This window comes from Lithobates pipiens, unplaced genomic scaffold (genome assembly GCF_037356315.1).
Source record: "Lithobates pipiens isolate NorthernLeopardFrog02 unplaced genomic scaffold, aLitPip1_a1.2 Scaffold_13, whole genome shotgun sequence".
Taxonomy (NCBI): Eukaryota; Metazoa; Chordata; class Amphibia; order Anura; family Ranidae; genus Lithobates; species Lithobates pipiens.
The window spans coordinates 147,271,348-147,296,957 of NW_027507718.1; the positions used below are offsets into that span (position 1 = coordinate 147,271,348).

Consider the following 25,610-nt stretch of genomic DNA (forward strand, 5'->3'; position numbering starts at 1 on the left):
CGGGGGTGCCCCATCATGATGAAGCCTTGGAATTCTGTTTTGCAGGCTTCAGTCCCCAGGACGACTTCCGTCCTTGGACCTGACCCCTGAGGCTTCCCTCTAGACCTTGACAGCGGAGGCAGTCGTGAGCTCCTAGAGGCAGATGCCCCTGGAGGTGTGTTTAAATTAAGGATGTTTATTTCTTCTTTTAACTGGCAAAAGTGTACTTTTCCCACCAGAAATTTTTTGGAGGTACTTGTCCAAATCTTCCCCAAATAGCTGATCTCCATGAAAAGGAAACCCAGTCAGGAGACTCTTGCAGGGTATCTCAGCTGACTACAGGATCCTACGCATGTGCACTAGCACAAGGTGGGACACCTTGTGAATAGAATCCTTAATAGCGTCAGCAGTTCAGCCAATTCCCGACCTGAACAGGGATCTCCTTAAGAGCCTGTTTAAACTGATCTTAGGGATTGGCAAGCTCCTATTGCAGCGACAGCAGATCGAGTGACTGCGCCTGCCAAAAAAAAAGGATTTTAACAGGAATTCTAATCTCTTATCTGTGAGACACTTGAGCATCTGAGCATTGTCCACAGGACAAGTTAGACTTATTCACATTGGCGTCAACTTCAGGAACAGTCCATCTCTTGATGAACTTTTCCTCCATGCCAGGAACAGAAAATATTTGAGGAAGAAAATGCTTATCTGGATAATCCCATTCAGCATATATAAAAGTTAATAATGTCCTGTGAGCCACTACTATGAGACCTCTAAAACCTGTACTTTTTTTGAATCAGCTGCTAGCATTGCACATGTCTCAAATCATGCAGGGGTAATTAAAATTATGTAATATGCTGCGCTATGAAAATATAAATAGTAGAAAATAGTGCTATAAATCAACAGCAATAAAGTGACATTCGTGCAGTCCATAATCAAACATGCAATATTGCAAATAAAGTAACAATGTGCAGTCACGTGAGAAATTCTATAAATATAATGTCCACAAAAATATTTAAAAAAAAATCAGAATGCTTAACAAAAAATATATGCATGAATAAAATGTAAATATTTATAAATATATAATGAATATATATTATATATAAAACGAAGTGTGCTTCTAATGTGCTGGGCAATATTCAAAATATCAGTCCATAAGTGCTCCAAAATAACCCATGCGATTCAGTGGATGCTGTGAAACTGATCCAATAATAAGGTGCTGTATTCAGCGTTCACCTTAGAGCGTGTGACCTTGCTGTTAAGCTTGGTCAATGCACACCTTAGAACCACTTAAGGGTTCAGCTGTGAATCCAGAATTGGCAACACTTATGTCTCAGTGTATCAATGGAATGCCACTTGTGCCTCTGTATATTAATAGAGAAGGACTTCATGGTGTATTATGTAAAATCCTTTATAAAACAAACACAAATCCCACACAGGGTACTCAATAGCATGGCGCGTCAGGGCGCCACTCTAAAACCGCATTAATTAGCATGCCCTCTGAGGAAGATACAGAAAACCCCTTGTATTGGCACGCGTTGGAGAGGGGGACAGGACAGAACGCTAGGCAGAGGACCTGCCAGGAACGATCAACACACCACCCAGTTATCGACCGGCTTATCCTGCTAATTCACGCTGTTATAGTGGCAACCCTGACGCACCATGCCATTGTGAGTACCCCATGTGGGATTTATTGTGTTTTATAAAATTAATGATTATACATACTACACCATGAAGTCCTCCTCTCTATTAATATACAGAGGGACAAGTGGCATTCCATTGATACACTGAGGCATAAGTGATATCAATCCAGGATTCCGGATACACTGCTGAACCCTTAAGTGGTTCTAAGGCGTGCATTGAGCAAGCTTAACAGCAAGGTCACACACTCTAAGGTGAGCAGCTAATACCTGGGGGGGGGGGGGTGTGAATACAACACATTATTGGATCAGTTTCACAGCATTCACTGAATCGCATGGATTATTTTGGAGCACTTACGGACCGATATGTTGAATATTGCACAGCACATGAAAAGCATTTTTCATTTTATATATAATATATATTATACATTTATAAATATTTAATTTTAAATTATCTATTTTTTATTTTATTCATATACATTTTTTTTTCTTAAGGATTCGGATTGCTTTTATATATATTTTTGTGGACGTTATATTTATAGAATTTAAATCTACAATATTGCATGGTTTATGGACGGCACGAACGTCACTATTGCTGTTGATTTATAGCACATTGTTCTACTATTTAGATTTAGATTATAATATTATATATTTGAGCATATATAAGTTACTCCAATAATGCATGGACAGAAACGCATGCAAAGTCTGAGGAGTTTTGAGAAAACTCAAGGGGGAAACTTTCCACTGTCTCCATTAAGGGCAGCTTGAAAGCGGACCGAACCATCTCTGTGAGAGACCATCTGCAATTTTTTAGATTGCGAGGCTGAAAGTGGTTCTTCCATAGTTCATTCCCCAGAAGAGGCATCATATTAGACTGTCTTGACAGAGAACCTACGGTGGGGGAGGGGGGTCTACCAGGCTTTGTTTCCCTTTGAATGGAAGAAGCAATTAAGGTCACCAATCTTTCCTCTAGTCCCAGCAGGGTCTAAAAAACACATCTTCAGGTCACAGACAGGGGCCGAGATGCTAGAAGCAGCTGTGACACCCACAGGGCCCAATGGCTTGGCCTGGCTAGCCCCTTCTGGTATATCAGGGGAAGAAAACTGTTATAATGTGGAGGCATGCCTAGAATCCCCTTTGGGTGCTTTAGGTGGCTTTTTTACAGTTTTTGTACCATCCTTTTTGGGAGCCATAGTCCTAAGCACAAAAGCAGAGGTACTAAAATAAGTGCATTATTTGTGAGGTATAGTCCAGCAATAAAAAGCCGCTAGCAAAGCTCAGCCTGGTGCTAAGTAAAATTTATTATTCCCATATTGGGAATGCCTGTATGCAACCCTTTCGTGCCCCCACCGCTCCTGTGGATCAGACAGCCGTACTCTGCAGACTTAGGCTGGGAAGAGTTTCTACTAGATTTGGCATCCCTGGGCATGTGCCGTGTGCACCTTGTGGACGCTACGTCCCCCGCACGGCACTACGCCCCCTCCGTTCCTTCTCAATGTTTTAAGAAGCGTGCGTTGTTCGGATCTGCTACGGGAGGTAGAGGACGATTCTGTTTAATAAAACAAAGCCAAACAAAAGGGGGTAGGGGAGGCACAAGCCACTGCTGCACCTGTCCAGCCATCTCTTCCCCAGGGAGGAGGGCGCAATAATCAGCCCATCATTTTCCTGATCCAGGAATCCCCCCTCTGCTGGCCGGGGATCACACATGCTGCTTTAGCTGCTGACACAGAGCTGACTGAGAGGCAAACATGAAAAGGTATGTGCATTTACTCCCTCTAGTGGAGACATTAGGCATGACATTTTACTTAAAGAAAAAAAAACATAGGTGGACTTTTTTTTACAGTTCCTAGGCTTCTTCCCCTACCCTCGCCGCAGGATTTCTGCTGATATCAGCCAGATCCAATCTTCACAGCGGGCAGTGTTTAGTAAACCTTCAAGGATTGGGTCCATTTTTATTGGGGTTCCACTTCCGTGGACCTGTATAGCACCCCACCAGAAAAAACATATGGTAATGCGAGCATAACCAAAATCACTGGGTCCTGGGGTCCAGCCCTCCAAGGAGAGGCATTACAGGCAAAATCTCCTTATGAGAGGCCTGGGTACCATCCACTTTGGCCTCAGTGGCAATTTGGATGGATCCAGTCTGTAGAAGGCTGTTTCCAGCGGAGCTCCATAGAGCACAAATACACTCGTGACCAACACCTTAGACACTGGCGGAAAAAAACTGAGGTACTCCTGTAAGGGGAGGAGTTATATAGGGGACGAACATCCTGTATTGGGTGTGCCAGTGTCCATCACCTGAAGGTGGCCTATAAAACCATGTATTAAATGACTATGGCTGTGTCCCGTGATGTAAAATAAAGAAAGGTAAGTGTTCTAATATTAAAAGTCACCAGCTATAGTACGTGTAGCTGCGGAGTTAATTTTTGGGGGGGGGGGGGGGGGGGCAGAACACTAAGAACGCTTTAAAAACAACTTTCAATCCTCCTTTACTCCTGGTCCCATTGCATCAATTTGAAAATTAAGAGGCTAATTGGATATCTCTATGACCAATGAAAGGGGGCGGGGTGGGGAGTGTTTCAATATTTTGTGCTGTTTTTTAATGTTGTGAGCAAGGCCATTATAGCCAAAACACATTGCATACTCATCTTTTATGGAGACGCAATAAATCTGGACTGATTTAAGAGCATGTATGGAGTTGAAGATTGTCTTTCATTCATGAAACTGCCCAGTACTGATATGGTTAATGACTGGAATAGTACCACTGGATTGGCGTAAGGCCAACGTGGTGTCTATATTTAAAAAGGGATAAAAAAAAAAAAAAAAAAAGTCTTTACAAAGTAACTAGACGCCTATAGTTGGGAAGATACTGGAGAGTTTAACAAAAGACCACATAGATGAGTTCGGGGGATAGGATTTCTTCTGCTGAAGGTAATGAAGATATTAACTGTATATCAAATATGATGTGGAAGTTGAATGCAATCCTCACAGCAGGGGAGCCCATTCTTGATTGCACAATAAAATATATAATTTCCCTAAGAGGTGCATTACAACATGACAAAAACGTTAAACCGCCTGAATTGAAACGTTTTATTAAAGATGCGATAAAGCCAATTCCATCGATCCCACATCAAGAATTGGGAATTTATAGAGCACACAGATTACCTAAACAGTCTCACATTCCAGAAAAAATACCAAGAAATGTCATAGCCAGAATTCAAGTGAAAGAGCAACTAATGCACTACGCATGTCGCCATACCCCAGCTATCCGATCAGCTTGTATTCCGATCCATCATAAGTGACGATCTTAGCCCGCAAAAACCTAAACTCAATTACCAAGATCCTACAGAATCATAGCATGATCTATAAATGGGGATTCGCCACAAAAATGCTTGTGGATCATAAAAAGGTACCTCATATATACGATTAATAATCTGGAGCAAGGTTTGAAAATCCTACGCTTGTGGGGCATTCTCCCAAACGAAGAGAACATTACGGATAAATCCACACCTGGAAAATTATCACAAGACTGGCAAAAAAGCCACAGATCAATCTTCTTTACACTGCAAGATAATACTATGCATTCTACAAAATGATATGCTGCAATTTTATGGAATCAAAAATTCCTATCACTCAACCAGGGACTTTGATGCCCAGGGATCTCGTTAATTGGTTTAGCTCGTGTATTTCCCTTTAACCCCTGGAAATTAGTGCAAGTTCAATGTACACTAGAGTTACCCTGCAACTCAATTTTTTTTCCATTCATTTATGTCTGAGTTAAATGACACTTAGACTTGTTATATGGTCCAACAGCTCTACCTACGGGAAGAAAATCATAACTACATCAAGAATTTAAATTGCACCTCTTAAAAACACATCTATATAGAAGGCAAACTGCACTCTTCAGAAAATGGATACAGACCTAAAATGAATCCTAAACTATTTTCACTAAAAGTAAACGGACTAAATAATAGTCCTTACAAAAGAAGAGCTCCATGGATGGATGTATTCAAATGTCTTAAAAAACTGGGATGTGGGCCCTGTTTTTTGCCCCAGGCTGGTCGTTTACAAAAGAAACCCTTCCTGGAGTGTGAGGGAGTCATCGGTTTCTGACCAGTCAACCTTTGCCACCTTCTTAACGGGGTAAAGGTGTGCTATTCCCCCACAGTCACCTTTTGGATATTGGCATACAAAGGATGGTCCAAATAAGCGTTCACCCTCAAAATGGCAGTCTCTTAAATGGTTTCTGGCAAAGTAGGTTTGAACTTGAATCATAAGATTCTTCTCATGAGGACAGAGACATAGTGCCCACTTATGTGAGCTGCCTGATGGAATCATTCACTGAGCAGCTTAAAGCTCTCAGGAAATTTTATAGGAGCTACAAAATTACTGATGGCTTGGCACACTCCTACCTCAGGCACTGCGGGCCTGCTACCATCAGAGGAAAGGATGCCTTAAAGAAGGCACTCTAATCTTTTATCCATAGAATATTTAAAGACCAGGATCTCACCCACAGGGAGTGTCCGGGTCTTGTTTAAATAGGAAATAACCAGGACAACAGCTGGGGAGCACCTTTTGCTGTATAAGACTTCCTCCACGGGGACCAGATGAGTGAACGGTTTTGGTGGTGAAACCTTCGGGTAACCCAAATCACCACTTAGCAGTGGGAAGGAATTGGGATTTTTTTTGTCAGCTACCAGGAACCAAACCCTTAAGGGAATACGATTTGGAATAAGATAAGGAATAAGCTTAATATGACCACAGCTGCCAGAAAACCCACTGAGGCTTTGTGTCTGGGACAGCACAGGACCCTCATATTGCTCCTGGGAGGGCTCACCTACTGTACAATGGATTCCTGATCCTCATTGGCTTCCACTTCTACCTCAGGGGAATATCATCTGGTGCCACATTTTCCCTCAAAACCAGAAGAGATGAAGTGCATCAACATGTGTGTGCCAGGTGTTTTAAGCCAGTGAGAACCCCCGAGAGCAAGTGGAGGACTGTGCCCCTTAAACAGTGAATACACCAGATAAGGGTAGAGATTCAGAGCTAACCTGACCCTTACGGTAGCTATTCCAGGGTGAACTTTTTAGGGGGATCTCCCCATCAGATGATTTGGGAGCCCATACCCTTGCCTTTTCCCCATCGCTCTGCATGCACAAAGCCATGATTTGCTAGGCAATAATCACTTTTGCATGCCACCAAGGGAGGTGGCCACCAAAACAGGAGTGTAAGCCTGGCCAGAACAGCTGTGCAGCAGCACCACACAAAAAGACAAAAGACAAATGTCCTTTTACTTACTGTACCCAGATAAGTAGATATCAATTCAAACATCAGTAGGAGACAGGATTGGTGCAGAAACAGGCTGGGGATTCAGTGTGGACACTGACATCACATGTACTGAAACCAGGGTCAAAAATAATGCCCACCCATGCACAGAAGTATGCAATGAAATTAAAACAAAGATCTTAAGAGATCTGAGAGACTCAGGGAAGCATCCATTACCTTCGGATTTGAACAAAAATCTGAGGTTTGGTTGAGGGGTTATGCATGGGCAGGGATCCCTGCCTTTCTGGCCATTGACCAGTTATCTGAAGGTGGCAGCATAGTCCCCCAAGGAGTCTTGAATATTAACTCCTGTCTTGTGATGTGCAATTACAAAATTTACAAGGTGTAACCATTTTAGTCATGTGGTATATCAGCCAAAAATGTGAATGTCTCCCAGAGTGATCTCCCTTTAACAGAGGAACACATTTTTACTGCCCGACTGCCAACCCACAACCACATACGGTACTGTTTAAAGATAAGTACCCACTACCGCCAGCCACATTGCTTTGCATCGCGGTGAGGCAATTTTTATACTACATACACAAGTTTGACAGGCAGCAATGCGCAAGGGAATGGAGCCACACTACCACAATTCTTAACCACTTCAATACCCGGCCATAGTAAAATGACGTCCCCTAGTTTGTGGGGGGGGGTGGAATATCTGAATGATGCCCATAGCTACAGGCATCATTCAGATATCAATCTTGCTGGCTGGCGATTCTGTGCACGATAAGAACAATCATAGCGGCAGTTCCCGCCACTTGATCGTTCTTATAGGTAACGGGAAGGGATGCTGCCCCCCCCCCCATCTCCCGCCGCCATCTGATGCTTCTCCGGGCTCTCCTGTCCCATCGGGGGCACGAAGAAAGTTGCCTGCCGCCGGATGAAGAGCATAGAGATTTCCGGTGACCAGATGGTCACCAGTCATTTCTATGACCGTCAGAGGCCCGTGCGGGTACCCGGAAGTAAACAAAGCCGTGGTCGTGGCTGTCAGCATGAGATGGGTGAAAAAAATTTTCCCCGATCTCATGCTTTCCAGCCTGGAGGAGAGATGTGGGGTCTTACTGACCCCACATCTCTCCATAAAGAGGACCTGTCACATAGATTCCTATTACAAGGGAGGTTTACATTCCTTGTAATAGGAATAAAAGTGATCCAAAAAAAGAAAATGTAAGAAGTGCAAAAGAAAAAAAATATATATATTTTAACGCCCCTGTTCCCGGTAGCTCACGCTCAGAATCGAACGCCCACGTAAGTCCCGCCCACATATGTAAACGCCACTCAAACCACACGTGAGGCATCACCGCGTGCGTTAGAGCGCGGGCAACAATTATCGCACTACACCTCCTCTAACTAAGCTGGTAACGTAAAAAAAAATAAAAAATGAAAGCGTCGCCTATGGAGTACTGAAGTTTGGCGCAATTCCATGACTTTGCGCAATTTTAAAGTGTGACATGTTAGGCAAATACCGTGTAAGATAAAAAGTTACAATGACCGCCATTTTATTCCCTAGGGTGTCTGCCAAAAAAAAACATATATAATGTTTGGGGGTTCTGAGTAACTTTCTAGCAAACAAATTATGATTTTTACATGAAGGAGAGAAGTGCCAGAATAGTAGAGGTCGACCTATATGGGTTTTTCTCTGGCCGATGCCGATATTTAGAAATCGCCAACGGCCGATGATTCCGATATACGATTCCGATTTTTTTGGGCCGATATGTTAGGCCGCTTATTTTTTTCCCCCTTCATCTCATAAAATCTAACAAGTTAGACACCTTTCACATTGGGGCGTTTTTGGGCTAAAAATAGCACCTGTAAAGTGCCTGCAAAACGGCTCCTCTACAGTCTGTGTAGAAGCCCCGAGTGCTTTCACACCGAGGCGATGCGCTGGCAGGACGTAAAAAAAAAAAAAAAAAAAAGTCCTGCAAGCAGCATATACATCGGTCGACCTCTACAGAATAGGCCCAGTATTGAAGTGGTTAAATGCTTGCCTCACAGTTGCAGAGCAGTGCCACAATAGAAAACCCAGCAATGCAAAAAAAAAAATGCCTGCTACCCTACTGTCCTCTGAAAAGCAATCTTTTAAAGGAGGGTGGCAAACACTACCATAACGTGTCAGCCTAATGCATGCACATTACTTAGAAAGGTATTTGTTTCAGTTAATTTAAAAATCAGTAATATTTTTAAGAAGTTTAGTTATTCAGCTACACAATATTTTTCAACAGACATCTTCAGAAAAATGTAATCTACTCACCGGTAGCCTGATCAACAAGCACTCGAGAATTGATGATACGCCCAAATCCTGAAAACATATCTTCAACATCTTTCTGCGTGATTGTCCTTGGGAGTCCACTGATATATAAATTTGCATCCTTAATATTTTCTGAGCTTGGACGGGCAAAGGACACCTAACAGAAGAAAACACAAATATTAATGTGCATGCACAAGTATATAGCCAAGAATATAGTGAAATAAAAACCTTTATTGGGAAACAAAAATACTGTGTTCACAGGACGTGTGCGTCCAGGTGCATTATACCTAAACAGTAGTAAGAGAGGCATCTTAGGAATAAGCTGCTTGGTGGCACTGCAAGTTAAGGTGATAACTTGGTCCTAGAAGGTTGATATTGGAGAGAACAGCCAAAAGCAATAGAACCGCGAGTGCTTAGAGATACAACACATAGCTGGGCTGCGAGTAAGGTTATATTGAGGAAAGGGTTATTTTTTTAGAGCTACTGTTAGAGCAGTTCAAATTCAAACTCCATTCCTCAAGGAAGTGGTACTAGGTGAGTGTCAACAGCTTAAAAACAAAACAAAAAAAAAACACATATATGTCTTCCTTGCTAAGCAGAATACACAGGGCTATGGGAATTGTTAGAGTAAATCACACTTGCATAAACACACAGTGGATGGACCCATGTCTTTTTCCCAGCCTTGTAAACTATATAACTTTTCAGGGCAACAAGGACCGCTCCTTTGTCAAACCATGTAGGAGGATTGGATGGAGCACTGGTAAGGGAGGGGACTGAGCGGGTATTATGTAAAACAATTTGACAGATCACGAGAACCACTGTCAAAACGGAATCAGGAAGTCACTGTTTATACTGTGTGTCCCACACTCTTGGTTTTACAAGTGAAAACAAACATACTCGTTACAGAAAATGGACAAAAATTATGTCAAAATTACTACAGGAAGTGCAGAAACACAAAACATAAAAAAGGAAGGAAGGGTGTATGATTAGTACTTTCCCAAAAAATACAGCAGTTGGTATACATGTGTAATCTTGTACAGATGTACAAAAACCACAAATGGACAAAATGTAAAGCCAATAAAAGAAAAATGTGTATAAATGCTTATGTACATATTCATTAATGTGCAAACCCAAAACCTACGTACAGTATATAGATGGATAAAAATAATAAGGAATTGATGGTCAATAACAAATACATATGGAAACAATAGGTTGATTAAATGGCTAGTAAATAGATATATGTGATATTGTACAAGTATGCCGATGTATAGATGGACAACAAAAAGTACATATTGATGAAGTGTGTATAAAGCCCCATACACACCATCAAATTTTCTGATGATTTTTGTCTTCAGATTTACCAAAACCATGTAGTGCAAGGGCCTGCCCGATTGCATACACATTGAAAATCCTAAGGTTTGTCCTCATATTATATGGTTTTGGTAAATCTGAAGGAAAAAAAAATAAGCAGAAAAATCTGATGGTGTGCCTGGGGCTTTAGGCTGCTTTCACACTGAGGCAGTTTTCAGGCATTTTAGTGCTAAAGATAGCGCCTGTAAAGCGCCCGGAAACTGCCTCTCATGCCTCCCCAGTGTGAAAGCCTGAGTGCTTTCACACTGGTGTGGTGCGCTTGGGGGACAGGGGAACCCCCCCCCCAAAAGTGTTTTGGGAGTGTTTTATATATAACCCTTATTGGAGCGGTGACGCAAGGAGAACACTGAGGACCCCTCTTGGCTGGAAGACGAATCTATATCCATAGGTCTTTTGTGACCCTCTGTAGCAGGGGGGGTCATGTTTTTCTGGTAAGCGGCAAATTTAATCGTGTTTTGGTGGTGGATCAAGCACTATTTAATTGGACCCAGCAGTGGATCTTCTATGATTTTTTGTGGTTCATCTGTGGAGAACTTTACTCAGTTTTGAAAGCAGTTTTCTGTGATTCATATACACGGACTTGTTATTCATACACTGGGTGGTTCTTTTAGTTTGTATCATTATAGGCACATGCAACGTGATCTTATATTGCAAGGAATGAGTGATCTGCACGGCCTGAGCTTATAACACATTATGCATTTCACTATCCATGATACAAGTGTATATCAATTTATATGTAGAGGCTATTAACAGTTCACGATTTTGTATTTTTGCACAATTTGACGTTTGTGTGAGTTAGCGCGGCTTATTTTTCGTTTTGTTTTTCTGTATTTATCTGACACAGTCAAGCTGCAGCTAAATCTTTTATGTTTAAGAGTATCACATACGATTAATGATTAATTTTTATGTTTCACCTTAGCGCAGTTTTTTTCCCCTTTTTTCTGGTTACATGCACCCTGCCTGCGGCTGAATACCACTGATTAAACATCGCTAAAGCACTGCTAAAATGAGTGGCGCTTTGGCGCCAACGCAGCCCCAATGTGAAAGTAGCCTTAATTATAGATATAACGCAAAAAAAAAAAAATTTGATTTTGCCGTTTAGGGCTGAAACAACTAATCGATTAATCGACAACTAATCGATTATGAAATTAATCGATTACTATTTTCATAAGGTCAGTAACATAATGGGGTTAAAAAAAAACTAAAATGAGCCCTTTATAGTACAAAAAGAGTAAATAGCTACTGTAAATATTACAGTCACAGTTCTACAGTAAAAAAATGAAAAGTAGTGATTATCTGCTTTTTTTTTTACTATAAAGGGCTAATATTAGTCTTTTTAACCCCATTATGTTACTAAATGCCTTAGACCTGGTTCACATCTATGTGGTTATTGGTGCTTTTTGCAGAACTGCACTACAGTTCATTTACATGATTTCCTATGGGACATGTTCATATCTGCTTTTTTTCATCCGCTGTGTATTTTGTAAAGTGTCAGGGACTTTTAAACGCAAAACGGTGCTTCTTTGGTTCAATATACTTCAATGGAAAAGCTTCAGAAAAGCATGTAATGCGTTTTTTGAAGCAATTTGTGTTTTTTAATCTGCCCAAAAAAAATGCAAACTGCAGTAAAATCACATGCACAGAAATAAAAAACGCACAGCAAAAAGCACTGCAGACACAGATCAAAAGCAAACTGCATGGGTGTGCTTGGGCCTTATGGATCAACTGTCAGATGAGAATATTCAGACAAAAAAAAATCTTCACTTGTGAAATTTTCACTTGTTTTTAAAATTAATATCATCATTTCTGAATGAAAACCACATACACTGTGAAAATTCCTTTGACCAAGCAGTTTTCTATTTCCAAATTTTCCCGTCATTTTGATTGAAAATGAATGTCAATCTGACCCACTTTTTTTTTTTTTTTTTTTTTTTTTTTTTTAGGGGTTATTAACCGATTAATCGAAACAATAATTGGCCAACTAATCGATTATGGAAATAATCGTTAGTTGCAGCCCTACTAACGTTTAACAGCTTTGCGCCCGCCCTATAGCCGAAAGACGGCTACAGAGTGGAGGCCGTCCTCCTGTTTACTTCCGCAATGCGCGCTCCCGGGAGTGCGCATCGGGGAAGTTCTGTGCTGGCCAGCGGCCGTTTAAAGAGCGATCGGCCTATCCAATCAGAGATGATCTCATATGATCTCATCTCTCAGCGCCGCTCTCCCTCCTTACACAGACAGAGTGAGAAGGGACAGATGAACGGCTGCAGCGGCCGCAAGAAAAAAAATAAAGTAAAAAAAAAAAAAAATACGTGCCACCCGTCATCCGTGCCACATATTAGTGCCAACCGTCATCCGTGCCACATATTAGTGCCATCCGTGCCACATATTAGTGCCATCTGTCATCAGTGTCACGTGTCATTGTCCTGGTGCTCCAGGGCCTTCAAAAGTGTAATAGGTAGTCAACAAGTTAGATGTGTAATTTATGCTCCTAGAACAGTGATGGCAAACCTTGGCACCCCAGATGTTTTGGAACTACCTTTCCCATGATGCTCCTGTGCTCTGTGGTATAGATGAGCATCATGGGAAATGTAGTTCCAAAACATCTGGGGTGCCAAGGTTCGCCATCACTGTCCTAGAACATGTGACGGCGCTCCCTGCATGTTGGGCCTCTCTATGTGGCCAGGCTGTGAAAGTCCCACACATGTGGTATTGTAATACTCAGAAGTAGCAGAATTTTTTTGGTGGTGTCATAGGTGGTATACACATGCCACGTGAGAAAAATAACCTATTACAATGCCAATTTTGTGGAGAAAAAAAAAAATCTTAAATTTGCAAAGAATTGTGGGAAAAAAATGACATCAAAAAGCTCTATGCCTCTTACTAAATACCTTGGAATGTCTACTTTCCAAAAAGGGGTCATTTGGGGGGTATTTGTACTTTCCTGACTTGTTCGGGTCGTAAGAAGTGAGATAGGCCACCAGTACATCAGATGTGATCAATTTTGTATGATTCGCACCAGTTTGTAGACTAACTTTCACAAAGACCAAATAATATCCACTAATTTGGGTTAGTTTTACCAAAGACATGTAGCAGTATAAATTGTGGCCAAAATGTATGAAGAAAAATTTATAATTTGCATAATTTTGTCACAGAAAAAAAAGAAATATGCGTTTTTTTTTTCAAAATTTTCGTTTTTTTTTCCATTTATAGCGCAAAAAATAAAAACCCCAGAGGTGATCAAATAAAGGACAAAAAAATCATTTGGGTACAGTGTTGCATGACTGAGTAATTGTCATTCAAAATGTGAGAGCACCGAAAGCTGAAAATTGGTCTGGGCAGGAAGGGTGTTTAAGTGCCCAGTAAGCAAGTGGTTAAGAATTGTTTATATATGTAGATTAAAAGGAATTCTTGAAGAGAAGGAAAAATAAAAAAGGGGAAAACTATACATATAGTGTTCATGTAAATTGAAATTGGGGTTAAAATGAATTTGGAACAATGAATACAAATAATGGGAGTACTGGATTGATAGCAAAGGTACAGAAATATGTACAAATGTACCCATGTACAGATGGACAAAGCGTATCAAGTGTTTTTGTGGTTGAACTGGATGGACTTTTGTCTTTTTTCAACCTATGTAGCAAGTTAAATACTTATTAAATATGATGGAAAAAATTTATTTGAATATTAGACAATTTTTTGCTTTTATAGCACAGATGCTCTGGCCTTAATAGTAGCGTTTTCATTATTTACACTTTTTGTTCATGAATATTACCCAATGATTTGCTCTATTATACATTTAACTTGAAAAAAAATTTGGTATAGCACTTATATGAATAAATTTAGTGATTATTCCAATTTTTTGCTTTGAAAAGGTAGCACTACACCTTTACTTTAAAGTGGTTGTAAACCCTTACAACACACTTTGACCTACAGGTAAGCCTAGATTAAGCTTACCTGTAGGCCCAAGAAATATCTCCTAAACCTACACGGTTTAGGACATATTTGCCGAAAGACAGGCACCGCTGTCTACGGCGCATGCGCCGTAGACAGCGACGCGCAGGCGCACTGAGCGCGGCATAGTCAACGACGAAGATGCCGCGCGTCGGCTCCCGTGCGCATGTGTGGGAGGGACGTCATAGCGGCTTTGCCAAATGACAGCGGCGGAGCAGCGAGACCCTACCGAGAAGATGGATGCACCGGACTACAGGGGACAGCGGTAACATCGCTGGCTCCTGTGTCAGGTAAGTGACACAATGGACTACTATGCGATTCATAGCAGTCCATTATGCTTTGCCTTTGCAGGGAATCAAAGAGGAAGTAAACTCATCAGGGTTTACTTCCTCTTTAATTTATATTATGTGGGGGGACACAATTGAGTGTTGGCAGCTTCCCTGGTTATATTTACTGAGTTAGCTGGCTTGCGCACATGTAAATTATCTAGAGTGTTATTTTTTTTTTTTTTCACACTGGACCACCAGAAGGTGTTGCACCTTTCATAATGACCAGGCCATTTTTTTGCTATTCAGCACTGCGCTATTTTAACTAAAGCGGACCTCCACCCTAAAGTGGAAGTTCCTCTCATTGTATAGTCCAGGTATCTGCACCCACTTCCGGGAATAGCTAGCCACAGTTCCCAGGACACAACGGGGACCGGTAAAGACGTGCAGCGTGACTCCCGCATGTGCAGCCGCAATGCTTCACTTCCCGATTCCCTGACAGAGGATGGTGGCGGGGGCAGCAGAGAGACAAGCGATTGCTCGCTAATCTGCTGCCGACATCACTGGACCCTGGCAAGTGTCCATTTATTAAAAGTTAGCAGCTGCAGTATTTGTAGCTGCTGACTTAATATTTTTTGTTTAAGGTGGCACTCCTCTTTAAGGACCAAGCCTATTTTTCAGACTTGCCGTTTATGTTACCACTTTAATACCAGTCACTTCCCCCAGTCCTGCCCAAGCCAAGCTCAGCTTTCAGCGCGGTTAGCGGTCATGATATTTATTTTGCCATTTTGCATTTATTTTCTACTAAACAAAAAAATTTTTTTTCATTTGTTACAAAAAACTTTGAAGTTTTCTCCTTCACTGACTGTCACTGATAGGCACACATAGGTGGCAGTGAAGTACACTGATGGGTGGTACTGAAAGTGTTTAAAGCCCTCCCTCCAATCCCTAAACAGTTAGACGTCTATCACAGATCCAGTGTGGTCTTGCATGAAGCACCACTTCAAACCCAGTTATACCCCCTTCCTGACCATACCATTTTTTTGCTCTACGGCACTGCGTTGCTTTAACTGACAACGCAAACCAAAAGATTAACCATTTCCCTCTCGGCCTATAGCAGAATGACGGCCAGGTGGTGGTTCAGTTATCTTGAATGGGCATCATATGACGTCCTGCAGGATAAAAGCCACCATGCGCCCGTGGGGGAATGCGCGTCGCGGCGATCGGTGGTGCGGTGTTGTCAGTCTGACACACCAGCTACACCGATCTCGGTAAAGAGCCGACGGAGAAGCTAGCCTGGTATGAAGGGAATAAGATGATCAAAAGCATGGGAGGAGGGGTGTCACCCAAAGCCGCCTTATGGCACAACCGCAATTTTCTAGAGCTCCTGGGTCATCCCAACTCACTGTGCTGGACACAGCTTGGTGTCAACCCATGCCTCTCACATATTTGTCAATGACACATTAATCTCCTTTGAAGACCTGAAGGCAAGATGTGGTGTGACAAAAACTATTTTTTTAAGTACCTCCTGCTACATCACGCCACATGTTCGCAGTTTAGTAGTCTCTCTCTCTCTCTATACACACACACACACACACACACACACACACACACACACACATTATATATATATATTACACACACACATATATATATATATATATATATATATATATACACATACATACATACATACACACACACACATACACATTATATATATATATATATATATATATATATATATATATATATATATATATATATATATATATATATACACACATACATATACACACACACCTCCTGTTTCCCCTAAAATAAGACCTAGCGTGATTGTCTGTGTTGGCTGCAATATAAGCCCTACCACCCAAATAAGCCCTACTCCGTTTCCTCAAAAATAAGCCCTACCCTGAAAAGAAGACCTACAAGGACTTTAACTAGGGCTTATATTGCATATATATATATACACACACATACATACATATATATATATACATACATACACACGTGTCCCCCCCAGTATAGATGACACATTCCTCCCCTCTCACATGGTGTCACTGCCCCACCTTCTCTCAGTGCTCCCCTCCGGTGTCTTGGGTTTTCTCACCCCTTCATGGTGACAGTGGCACCTCCTCGGTGGGGTGGTGCGGAGTCTCAGTCCGGACCCGCCACACGTGAATCGGCCGACTCCTCCGAATGGAGCGAAGGGCACCCCGAAGCCGGGAGATGGATGCACGCATGTGCAGAGCACAACCTCCAATCACGGCAGCCCAGAAAAGCTGCCTGGCGAGGGCTTGCCGTGCCTGCGCTCTGCGGCGGGTCTATTGGAAGGCTGCTGGGTAGAGGGGGGGAGGAGCCAAAAGCAGCGCAGACGCGTTGCTGGCGGGACGTCAGCTGGGTGGAGAATGCAAGCAGATGTAGCTGCGTGCTCGTTGACGTGGTGCATGCGTAGGACACAGGAGGATACACAGGATTCTAATGGACTGGCAGGGGGGGGAAGGTGCGGACTAGGGGTGCAATAGATCAAAAAACTCACGATCGGATCGTTCCTCGGATCAGAGTCACAGAGCGGATCAATTTTCGGATCAGCAAAAAAAAAAAAAAAAAAAAAAAAAAAAAACACTATCCCCGCCCCCAACAGCCACATTTTATTTAAATAAACAAGGTATAAAACTATCTCCTCCCCAATAAAATGCAGCTTATTACAAGCATAAAAACAGTCAGCATATCACTGATGATTTGCGCCAAGCTCACCACCGATCAAAGTTCCTCCAAACAGACCGCCGTGATGAGTCCCGGGATGCCCATTGGTGCAAATACTCAGTGATATGCTATGTTTTATGCTTGTAATAAGCTGCATTTTACTGGGGGGGATAGTGTTGTACCTTTTATTTAAATCAACAATGTGGCTGTGCCGAGCAAGTGGAAAGGCTTACATAATAACTACTATCTAATAGATAGTAGTTAGTTATTAGGTTAGATTAGGTAATAAATGTAGTGGTACCTGCATAAAAAGTTTTGAATGAGGGCAGACAAGGCATCCAGCGTGACTCCTCCAGAATTCCGTCACTTGGGCTGACACAGGCTAAACAACACGCTGGGGGTGACGTCAGCGTGCAGCTCCCCGCCGGGTGGACCAAGATGGCCGCCAGCTCCAGAGCTAGGCCGAAGCCGCGGCCTTAGGAAATCGCAGATCGCATGATGCTGACCAACTAATTGATAATGAAAATCGACAACGATTTTCATTATCGATTAATCGTTTCAGCCCTAGTAAGATGTAACCGTTAATACATTGACAGACTATCAGATGACCACATCCATGCTCAGCTTTTAAACTGAGTGCTCATACATCACATCCAAATTGTGAGTTGCCTGTATTAAATACGTTTTTATAAAGTGTATGTTATCGCTACACCCCGAGGAGCCTCTTCCTTTGCTTTTTTTTCAGATTTTGGAACATGGTTTCTGTCCTTCACTGATGGCAGCCCTAGATATGGAGATCCTGGTTTTAAATGCTTTCCTTTGTTCTACCGGACAGTAGCGTTTATATTTATAATCATACGGATCTTAACATAATATGGACTCTCATTCATATAATAGGATTTTTGGTTTCAATTGGTGAGACTGGTGGACATTGGGAAAAATCTTTGACCCTGTTTTTGCGCATTTACTTGTGTACAATGCTTGAAAGACTTTCTCTGGATCCCTGGGAACATTTGTTCTGAGAAAACGAGGAGACGGGGACTCTCAGAACCCTAGTTTGTACCCTAGAGTTATTGAGGAAGCCACCCAATTGTCTTGACAGTCTTCCTGCCAGACCCTTGAGAACTGCAGAAGTTGACCCAGGTTGACCCTGAGGTTTACTTCTTGAATTTGATTGACGGTGGATGCCGTTGTGACTGCCTGGAGGCTGGTGCTCCTGGCACTGGAGAAGAGGCTTGTTTAAATAAAATACGCTTACGCCTTTTCCTAACTGGCAAAAGGGTACTTTTTCCCATTAGAAATTCTTTGGATGCATTTATCCAGATCATCCCCAAACTGCCATTCACTGCGAAAACTAGCCAGGAGCTTTTTGCATGGCGCTTAGGCTGACCACTTTTTCAACCATAGTATGCTACGCATATGCACCCACCCAAGCGCAAGGCATGAGGCCTGGAGAATAGAATCTCTTATAGCGTCTATTGCAAAACATAACGACCCCTGGTGGCTCTGCCAAATCTTGGGCCTGCTGATCAGGAATAACCTTGAGCACCTGTTTAACCACTTGCTTACTGGGCACTTAAACCCCCCTCAGTCCCAGACCAATTTTCAGCTTTCAGCGCTGATGCACTTTGAATGACAATTGCGCGGGCATACAACACTGTACCCAAATGAAATTTTTATCATTTTTTTCCCACAAATAGAGCTTTCTTTTGGTGGTATTTAGTTACAGCTCGGAGTTTTATTTTTTGCTAAACAAACAAAAAAAGATGCAAAAAAAAAAAAAATCATGTTTTAATAGTTTGTTATAAAATTTTGCAAACGGGTAATTTTTCTCCTTCATTGAAGTGCGCTGATAAGGCGGCACTGATGGGCTGCATTGGTGGGCACCGATTGGCATAGTTAAGGCGGCACTAATAGGCACAGATAAGGCGGCACCGATGGGCACAGATAAGGCGGCACTGATGGGCAAAGATGGGCACAGATAAGATGGCACGGATGGGTGGCACGGATAAGTGGCACGGATGGGCACTGATAGGTACCACAGATAGATGGGACTGATGGGCACTGATAGGTGGCTCTGATGGGCGGCACTGCTGGGCGGCACTGCTGGGCACTGATGGGCGGCACTGCTGGGCACTGATGGGCGGCACTGGGGTGCAGCACCTTTGAGGCAGATTTGGTGGCACTGTGGGCACTATGGGCACAGACGGGGGGCACTTACTTTTACTTTTAGTTATACTTCAGGATGGCACTGCGGGAGGCAGGTGGGCACTGGCAGGTGGCATGTGGTGCCTTGCATTGCTGGCCGTGATCGGGACTGATGTCCCGATCACGGCCGCCGGTGATCGGCTTTTTTTTTTTCTCCTCGCGCTGTCAGCGCGAGGAGGAATAATAGCCGATTACCGGCTCCGTTCTATCACATGATCAGCTGTCATTGGCTGACAGCTGATCACGTGATAAGGGGTCGGGATCGACCCCTTACACGGATCGGTGATCAGGCGAGTCTCACGGACTCGCCGATCACAGAGCGCACCGCGCGCGCCCCTCAGGGGGCGCGCAGGCCGCTCGTAACCGGGACGACGTCAATAGACGTAGTCCCGGCAATCTAGGTCCGCGCTAATGCCGTCATTCGGCAATAGCGCGGTACCCAAGTGGTTAAACTGGTCTCTCAAGGATTGACATAAGACAATTGCTGCCAGCACAGGCAGAGTTACTGAACCTGCCAGAGAAAGGGTTTTTTAATAGGAATTTTAATTTTTTATTCACTGAACCCCTAAGCATTTGAGCATTGTTTAGCTGACAAGTCAAACTTAATTACAGAGGATATAGCAGCATCAAATGCTGGTATCTCCCATTTTTTTTATTAAACTTTTCCTCCATAGGATAAAGTGTTGAAAACTTTTAAGGAGGATAAAAATGCTCATCTGGGTAATCCCACTCAGAATACATAAGCTTTTCCAGCAATGAAAGGACAGAAAAAGCATGCACAGCTTGGGGAGGCTTTAGCGAACCCAAAACAAGAAGTAGGTGGTTTATCAACCGACTCAGTTAAGGGTAGCATAAATGTGGACTAATTCAGTAAGAGATTGTACCATCAATCTTTCAGATTGTGAACCCGATCCTTCCGCATTTGACCCTTCAGAAGAGGAGTCAGCCTTTCCCAATCCCCTGAGAAAAATTCATCCTCTCCCACCCCCAGTTCCTCAGTTTGAGGGTCCTGGGTAGTGGAAGGGGACCCATCGTGCTTAGTCCCACTCTGGGATGCAATTAAAACCGCTAACCTCTGCTCCAATCCTAATATGGTTGAGGGAAAAACCTCTTCAGTAACAGACAGGGGCTGCAGTGATGGAAACAGTTGCAACACCTGATGGCTCACTGACCAGCCACTTCATATCTCTCAGGCGAGGAAGCCATTGTACAGATGAGTTTAGTTATTTTTTATACTTAAAGGAGTCCCTCTTGAGCCCTTTTTTGGGGTGTTTCTACTGCTTTTTAGCACCTTTGCGCCCACACACCACCTCCATCTTGGCAACAAAAAAAAGGGCCGCCGACAACGTGTCCAGAGGCACTGCACAGTCTGCAGGTGAACTGCAATTGCCTGGATTTTGGGGGGAAGAAACACCAGTTTCTGAAGCCATGCTGACCCTAGCCTGTCTGATGGGGACGCAGGACAGTGATGGTCCCACTCTCCTAACTGCTGCTGGCTGAGGGGCTCTTTCCCACAGGACTCACCACCCTGACTGGTTCTGCGCTGTACAGCTAGTAGTGCCTAGTAGTGTCCCTTATCAGCTCCCAGGTGCATAGGCGATCACACTGCGCTATCCGGAGCCGCTTTCTATGGCGCTGAAACTGATCCACGTGTTCAGGCTCCAAGAAAATGGCCGACGAGCGTCCAGTATAAAAGGACAAAAACAGGGAAAATGGCCGCCGAGCTACAGGAGAGCATGCTGCTCCTTGCCCTTACCCAAGATGGCCGAACACTGAATACCATGAGGGATAATGACAGAGAAAAGGCAGTGAACAGCGATGCAGCGATCGACAGCCACCAGACACCCTCCCAGGGAGATAAAAAAAAAAAAACACATGAGGGCACAGCCAGCGCAGTTCTGTGTTTTACATAACATGTTAAGCCTAGTCCTCTCCTAAAGGTGGCTTAAAAACCCAATGTCTAAGAGAGGAGCTGTGTGTCAGTCAGTGAATATAAGAGAAATTAAAAGATAAACAACCCAAAATAAAAAATTCTCCTTCTCCTGACAATCGCAACAATAACCCATATGTGTATGTTATTTGTACCTGTAGTACAGACCAGAAGCAATTAGCCTTTTAATTTTTGTCCATCTAACACACACCGACACCAATTTAAGATAAAAATAAAATCCTGTCCAAAATATACTGACCCTGACGTAACTCAAACATTAACCCTGGCACTGATCTAGATCAAACCTTGATCTAGGTATTTTTCTTTATTTTATCATTTTAAATTTTTTTTTACAATTACTTTTTTCCCCCTTGCTGCAATGAATGAGATACATTGTATCGTTCCCCAGTCAGACTGATCACAATAAGACCAGTGCAGTAAGGCCGCATATGTGTACCATTATTGTAAAGGTGTTAAAGTGGCAGTAAACCTCAGACAAGTAAAATTAGCAAAACATATCCCTCTATTGTGTACTTTTCTCAAATAAGAGCACTAAGCGCCACGTGGCAATCATCAAAACACACACAGTGACCGTGCTGGCGATGTAAGCTGAGCTGCACCACGCATAGCTTAGTTTACATGGCAGAGAATTCTGCAAGCATGTAGTTGTATTTTATATCAGGAGAAACATTGAAGGTTTCTTCAGCAATGAAGAGCCTGCCTAAATCGCAGCCTGTGACAGAGGAACTTTAGTTACACTTTAAGAATGAAAGTTAGAAGCACATCGATTGCCGTGACCAGCTACTCCAGATTCTGGGTGCTCTAGTTTTAAAGCGGAGATCCACCCAGAAATGGTGGCATGCTGGTTGGGTGTAAAGGTAGGTGGTTTATAAGTCAAGATAAAATTACTCTGTAAGAAAATTCCAGTGTAAAAATCTTTAAATGTATGTTTTGTATTTGAGAAAATAATGCCGGCATTTGCATGCAAAGTCTAAGGATAGGTCGGCTTCAGGTGCCGACATTGCAGGCTCACTGGACAGGTAAGTGTTCAAATATTAAGCCAGCAGCTACAGCATTTGTAGCTGCTGACTAATTTTTTTTTTTTAACCCAGGCGGAACTCTGCTTTAATAAAATTCTCCCTTGAGACTTCACAAGAACTGCGTGATGACTCCATTTTAGTTACACACAGCTCCTATTTGGTCATGTGAAAGGGAGAGGTAGCTAAAGGGGAGGGGACAAAAAAAAAAACACATCTGGAAACATCCAATTCAACTTTTATGTCTCTTCCACGGTTCGTAACTTTGCAATTCATTGATAAAATGTCATTGTGGTAGTGACGGGGGACAAGAGAGTGAATAAAGCACCAACAAATTCATAAAAGAACCAAAAAGATGATATGGTATAGTGACAGGGGATTTGCAAGTTCACCTTTTCAGAAAAATTTTTTTTTTTTTTTTTTTAAATACACTGTACAGCATTTTCCACTAGCCCTGTCCCAACTGATCTTATCCTGTGGGAGATGTCAGTGCCCACACATCCTGTGTAGCAGTTCATGGATTTAAAGAGGAGCTGCACACAAAAAAAAAAAATATTAAAAGCCAGCAGCTACTAATATTGCAGCTGCTGACTTTTAATAATATCACACTTACCTGTCCCAGGTTCCAGCGATGTCGGCGGCAGATGACGAGCGATCGCTCGTCTCGCTGCAGCCACCGCCGCCATCCTCTGTCAGGGAATCGGGAAGTGAAGCAAGAGGGCTTCACTGCCCGGTTCCCTACTGCGCATGCGCGAGTCGCGCTGCGCTGGTTCCCCGCTGTGTCTCTGGGAACTGTGTGTTTCCCAGAACACAACGGGGGGGCGGAGCCATGCGGCGGTGGGCGGAGCCATGCGGCGGTCTGGCCGGAAGTGGGTGCAGTTACCTGGATTATCCAGGTAACTGCACCCCCCTCCCCCCCGAAAGGTGCCGATTGTGGCACCGGAGGGGGGGAGGGATAATACTAGCGGAACTTCCCCTTTAGGGTGAAGAACCGCTTTAAGATCAGACACAGGTCAGGTCAGAACAAGGATTTATACCTATGCTGACTAATCAGAATTACTGTGACCCATCCCAGAAGCACCACAGGAAGGAGAGAGGAAATTTTAAATCCTTGCACCGCAACATATGCTGCATGGGCACCAGCAGGGACAGGTGGGGGGGGGGGGGGGGGATTCAGTGTGTTTACCTTTTATTTTTAATGGTGAACTAACCCTGTAGATGTCTGCAGTAAATAAGCCAAGATAGTCTTTAGCACAATCTGAAAACCCAAAAAAGTAACGCAATGACATTCCAACCCCAAATAAAGCTAGTTTAAAGCACATATTCACCTTTATGGTTTTTGATTGCAGTCTCAATCCATTAAGTGTGTTTATTGCTCTTTCTGCATCTTTAGCATTTAAGTAATTCACAAAGCCATATCCTAAGCTGTGCCCTGCAAAAAGGAAAAAAACAAAAAAAAAAATAAACAAAAATAAATAAATAAAAAGCACACACGAAAAAAAAAAAATCAGAAAATTCCTAAATCCATTTGTCTAAAATGTTTGGAAACTGTCGTAAACTCGCAGGTTGGTTGCAGCCTAAAGCCTAGGATGCAGTCTAAAAATATTGGAGGAGCAATTTTAAAATCTCTATAAAATTACCATATATTGTAGTTTGTATTTATGCGATAAACCAGCAGTTCTGCATGCACAGCTGGCCAATGTAATGAAAGATCTTCCTAATGATTTTTAAATCTCATTCACATAGGCGCAAGTACAGTGAAAAAGCAAGCATCTCTCTGCATCAAGGAGTGAAGTTTTTTTGCAAACACTAGTAACCACACATTCAAGCATTTACTTGTGCACAGGAAGAGATGTGCACACTTGGATGCACAGTTTGGACAGGGACGCTTATTTGTTCCTGCACACAACACTTAGATGTGCATTTACCAGTGTATATGACCAGTGTCTCGTTGATTTGCACCGGGGGCTCTACACAAACCTGCCATTCCCAGGCACAAGAGATACACTCCTTTCACAGTGAATGGCTCCGCACCCATGTGAATGAGCCCTAAATAAGTTTTGAGCCACTCACCCACAAGATCAGCTTTAGACGATAATAGCAAATAGTCAAGCTAGTAGTTTATGGATTATTCTGCATGACTACATGTCCCTATTATAGCTTATGTGCTATTTCAGCGTTGTGTTCCCAGAGATAGATAGATAGAGATTATATATATAAATAAATAAATATATATATCTCTAAAAAGTGCCTAATAAATGTTGTATCTAAAAAAGAAATTTAATTCTGCCACCCACACTGCCAAACTCGGTTGCAATCATAAGAAATTTTAGTCTTCTGCAGAACCAACATGTCCAGAAGTGTCAATTTCCTGGTCCTCCACCGAACTCACTGGTTCCTTCCGCTAACCTCCACTTAACCATTTCCTGATCGGCTCACGCAAAAATAATATGGCAGAATGGCTCCCCTGAGCGAAATCCTGCACGGGTACATCCTTCCCTTTCTCAGCCACCAGAGGGTGGTCAATCCTATCCCCATAGGGTTAGAACTAGAGGTCGACCGATATGGGTTTTTCTCTGGCCGATGTTGATATTTAGAAATTGCGGCGGCCGATATACGGTGCCAAATTATTATTTTTTTGGGCCGATACATTAGGCCAATTTCCCCCCCCCCCCCCTTCATCTCATAAAATCTAAGTTAGACCCCCTTCACAATGAAGCATTTTTTTTAGGTGCTTTTGGGCTAAAAATAGCACCTGTAAAGTGCCTGCTTCCCCACAGTCTCGGTGTGAAAGCCCGAGTGCTTTCACACTAAGGATATGCGCTGGCAGGATAATTAAAAAAAAAAAAAAAAAAAAAAAAACTGTATACCACTCCTCCTCCACTCCTGCTCATTGAAATGAACGGGCACCGCTGCCAAGGCACCTGCAAAGCGATTCGGCAGTGG

General features: G+C 42.8%; 1 protein-coding gene across 1 annotated transcript in view; it reads right to left on the bottom strand.

Moving 5' to 3' along the window:
- The window catches only part of LOC143974390 (ELAV-like protein 1), a 67,241-nt gene extending 43,141 nt beyond the window's left edge, over positions 1-24,100 (bottom strand). The window contains exons 1-2 of the mRNA XM_077475714.1: positions 23,993-24,100; positions 9,199-9,352 (exon numbers count right to left, since the gene is read on the bottom strand). Of these exons, the coding sequence (XP_077331840.1) occupies positions 9,199-9,256 (58 nt within the window). The 5' untranslated portion in view covers positions 9,257-9,352; positions 23,993-24,100. The remainder of the gene's footprint in view (positions 1-9,198; positions 9,353-23,992) is intronic.
- Between the last annotated feature and the right edge of the window lie 1,510 nt (positions 24,101-25,610).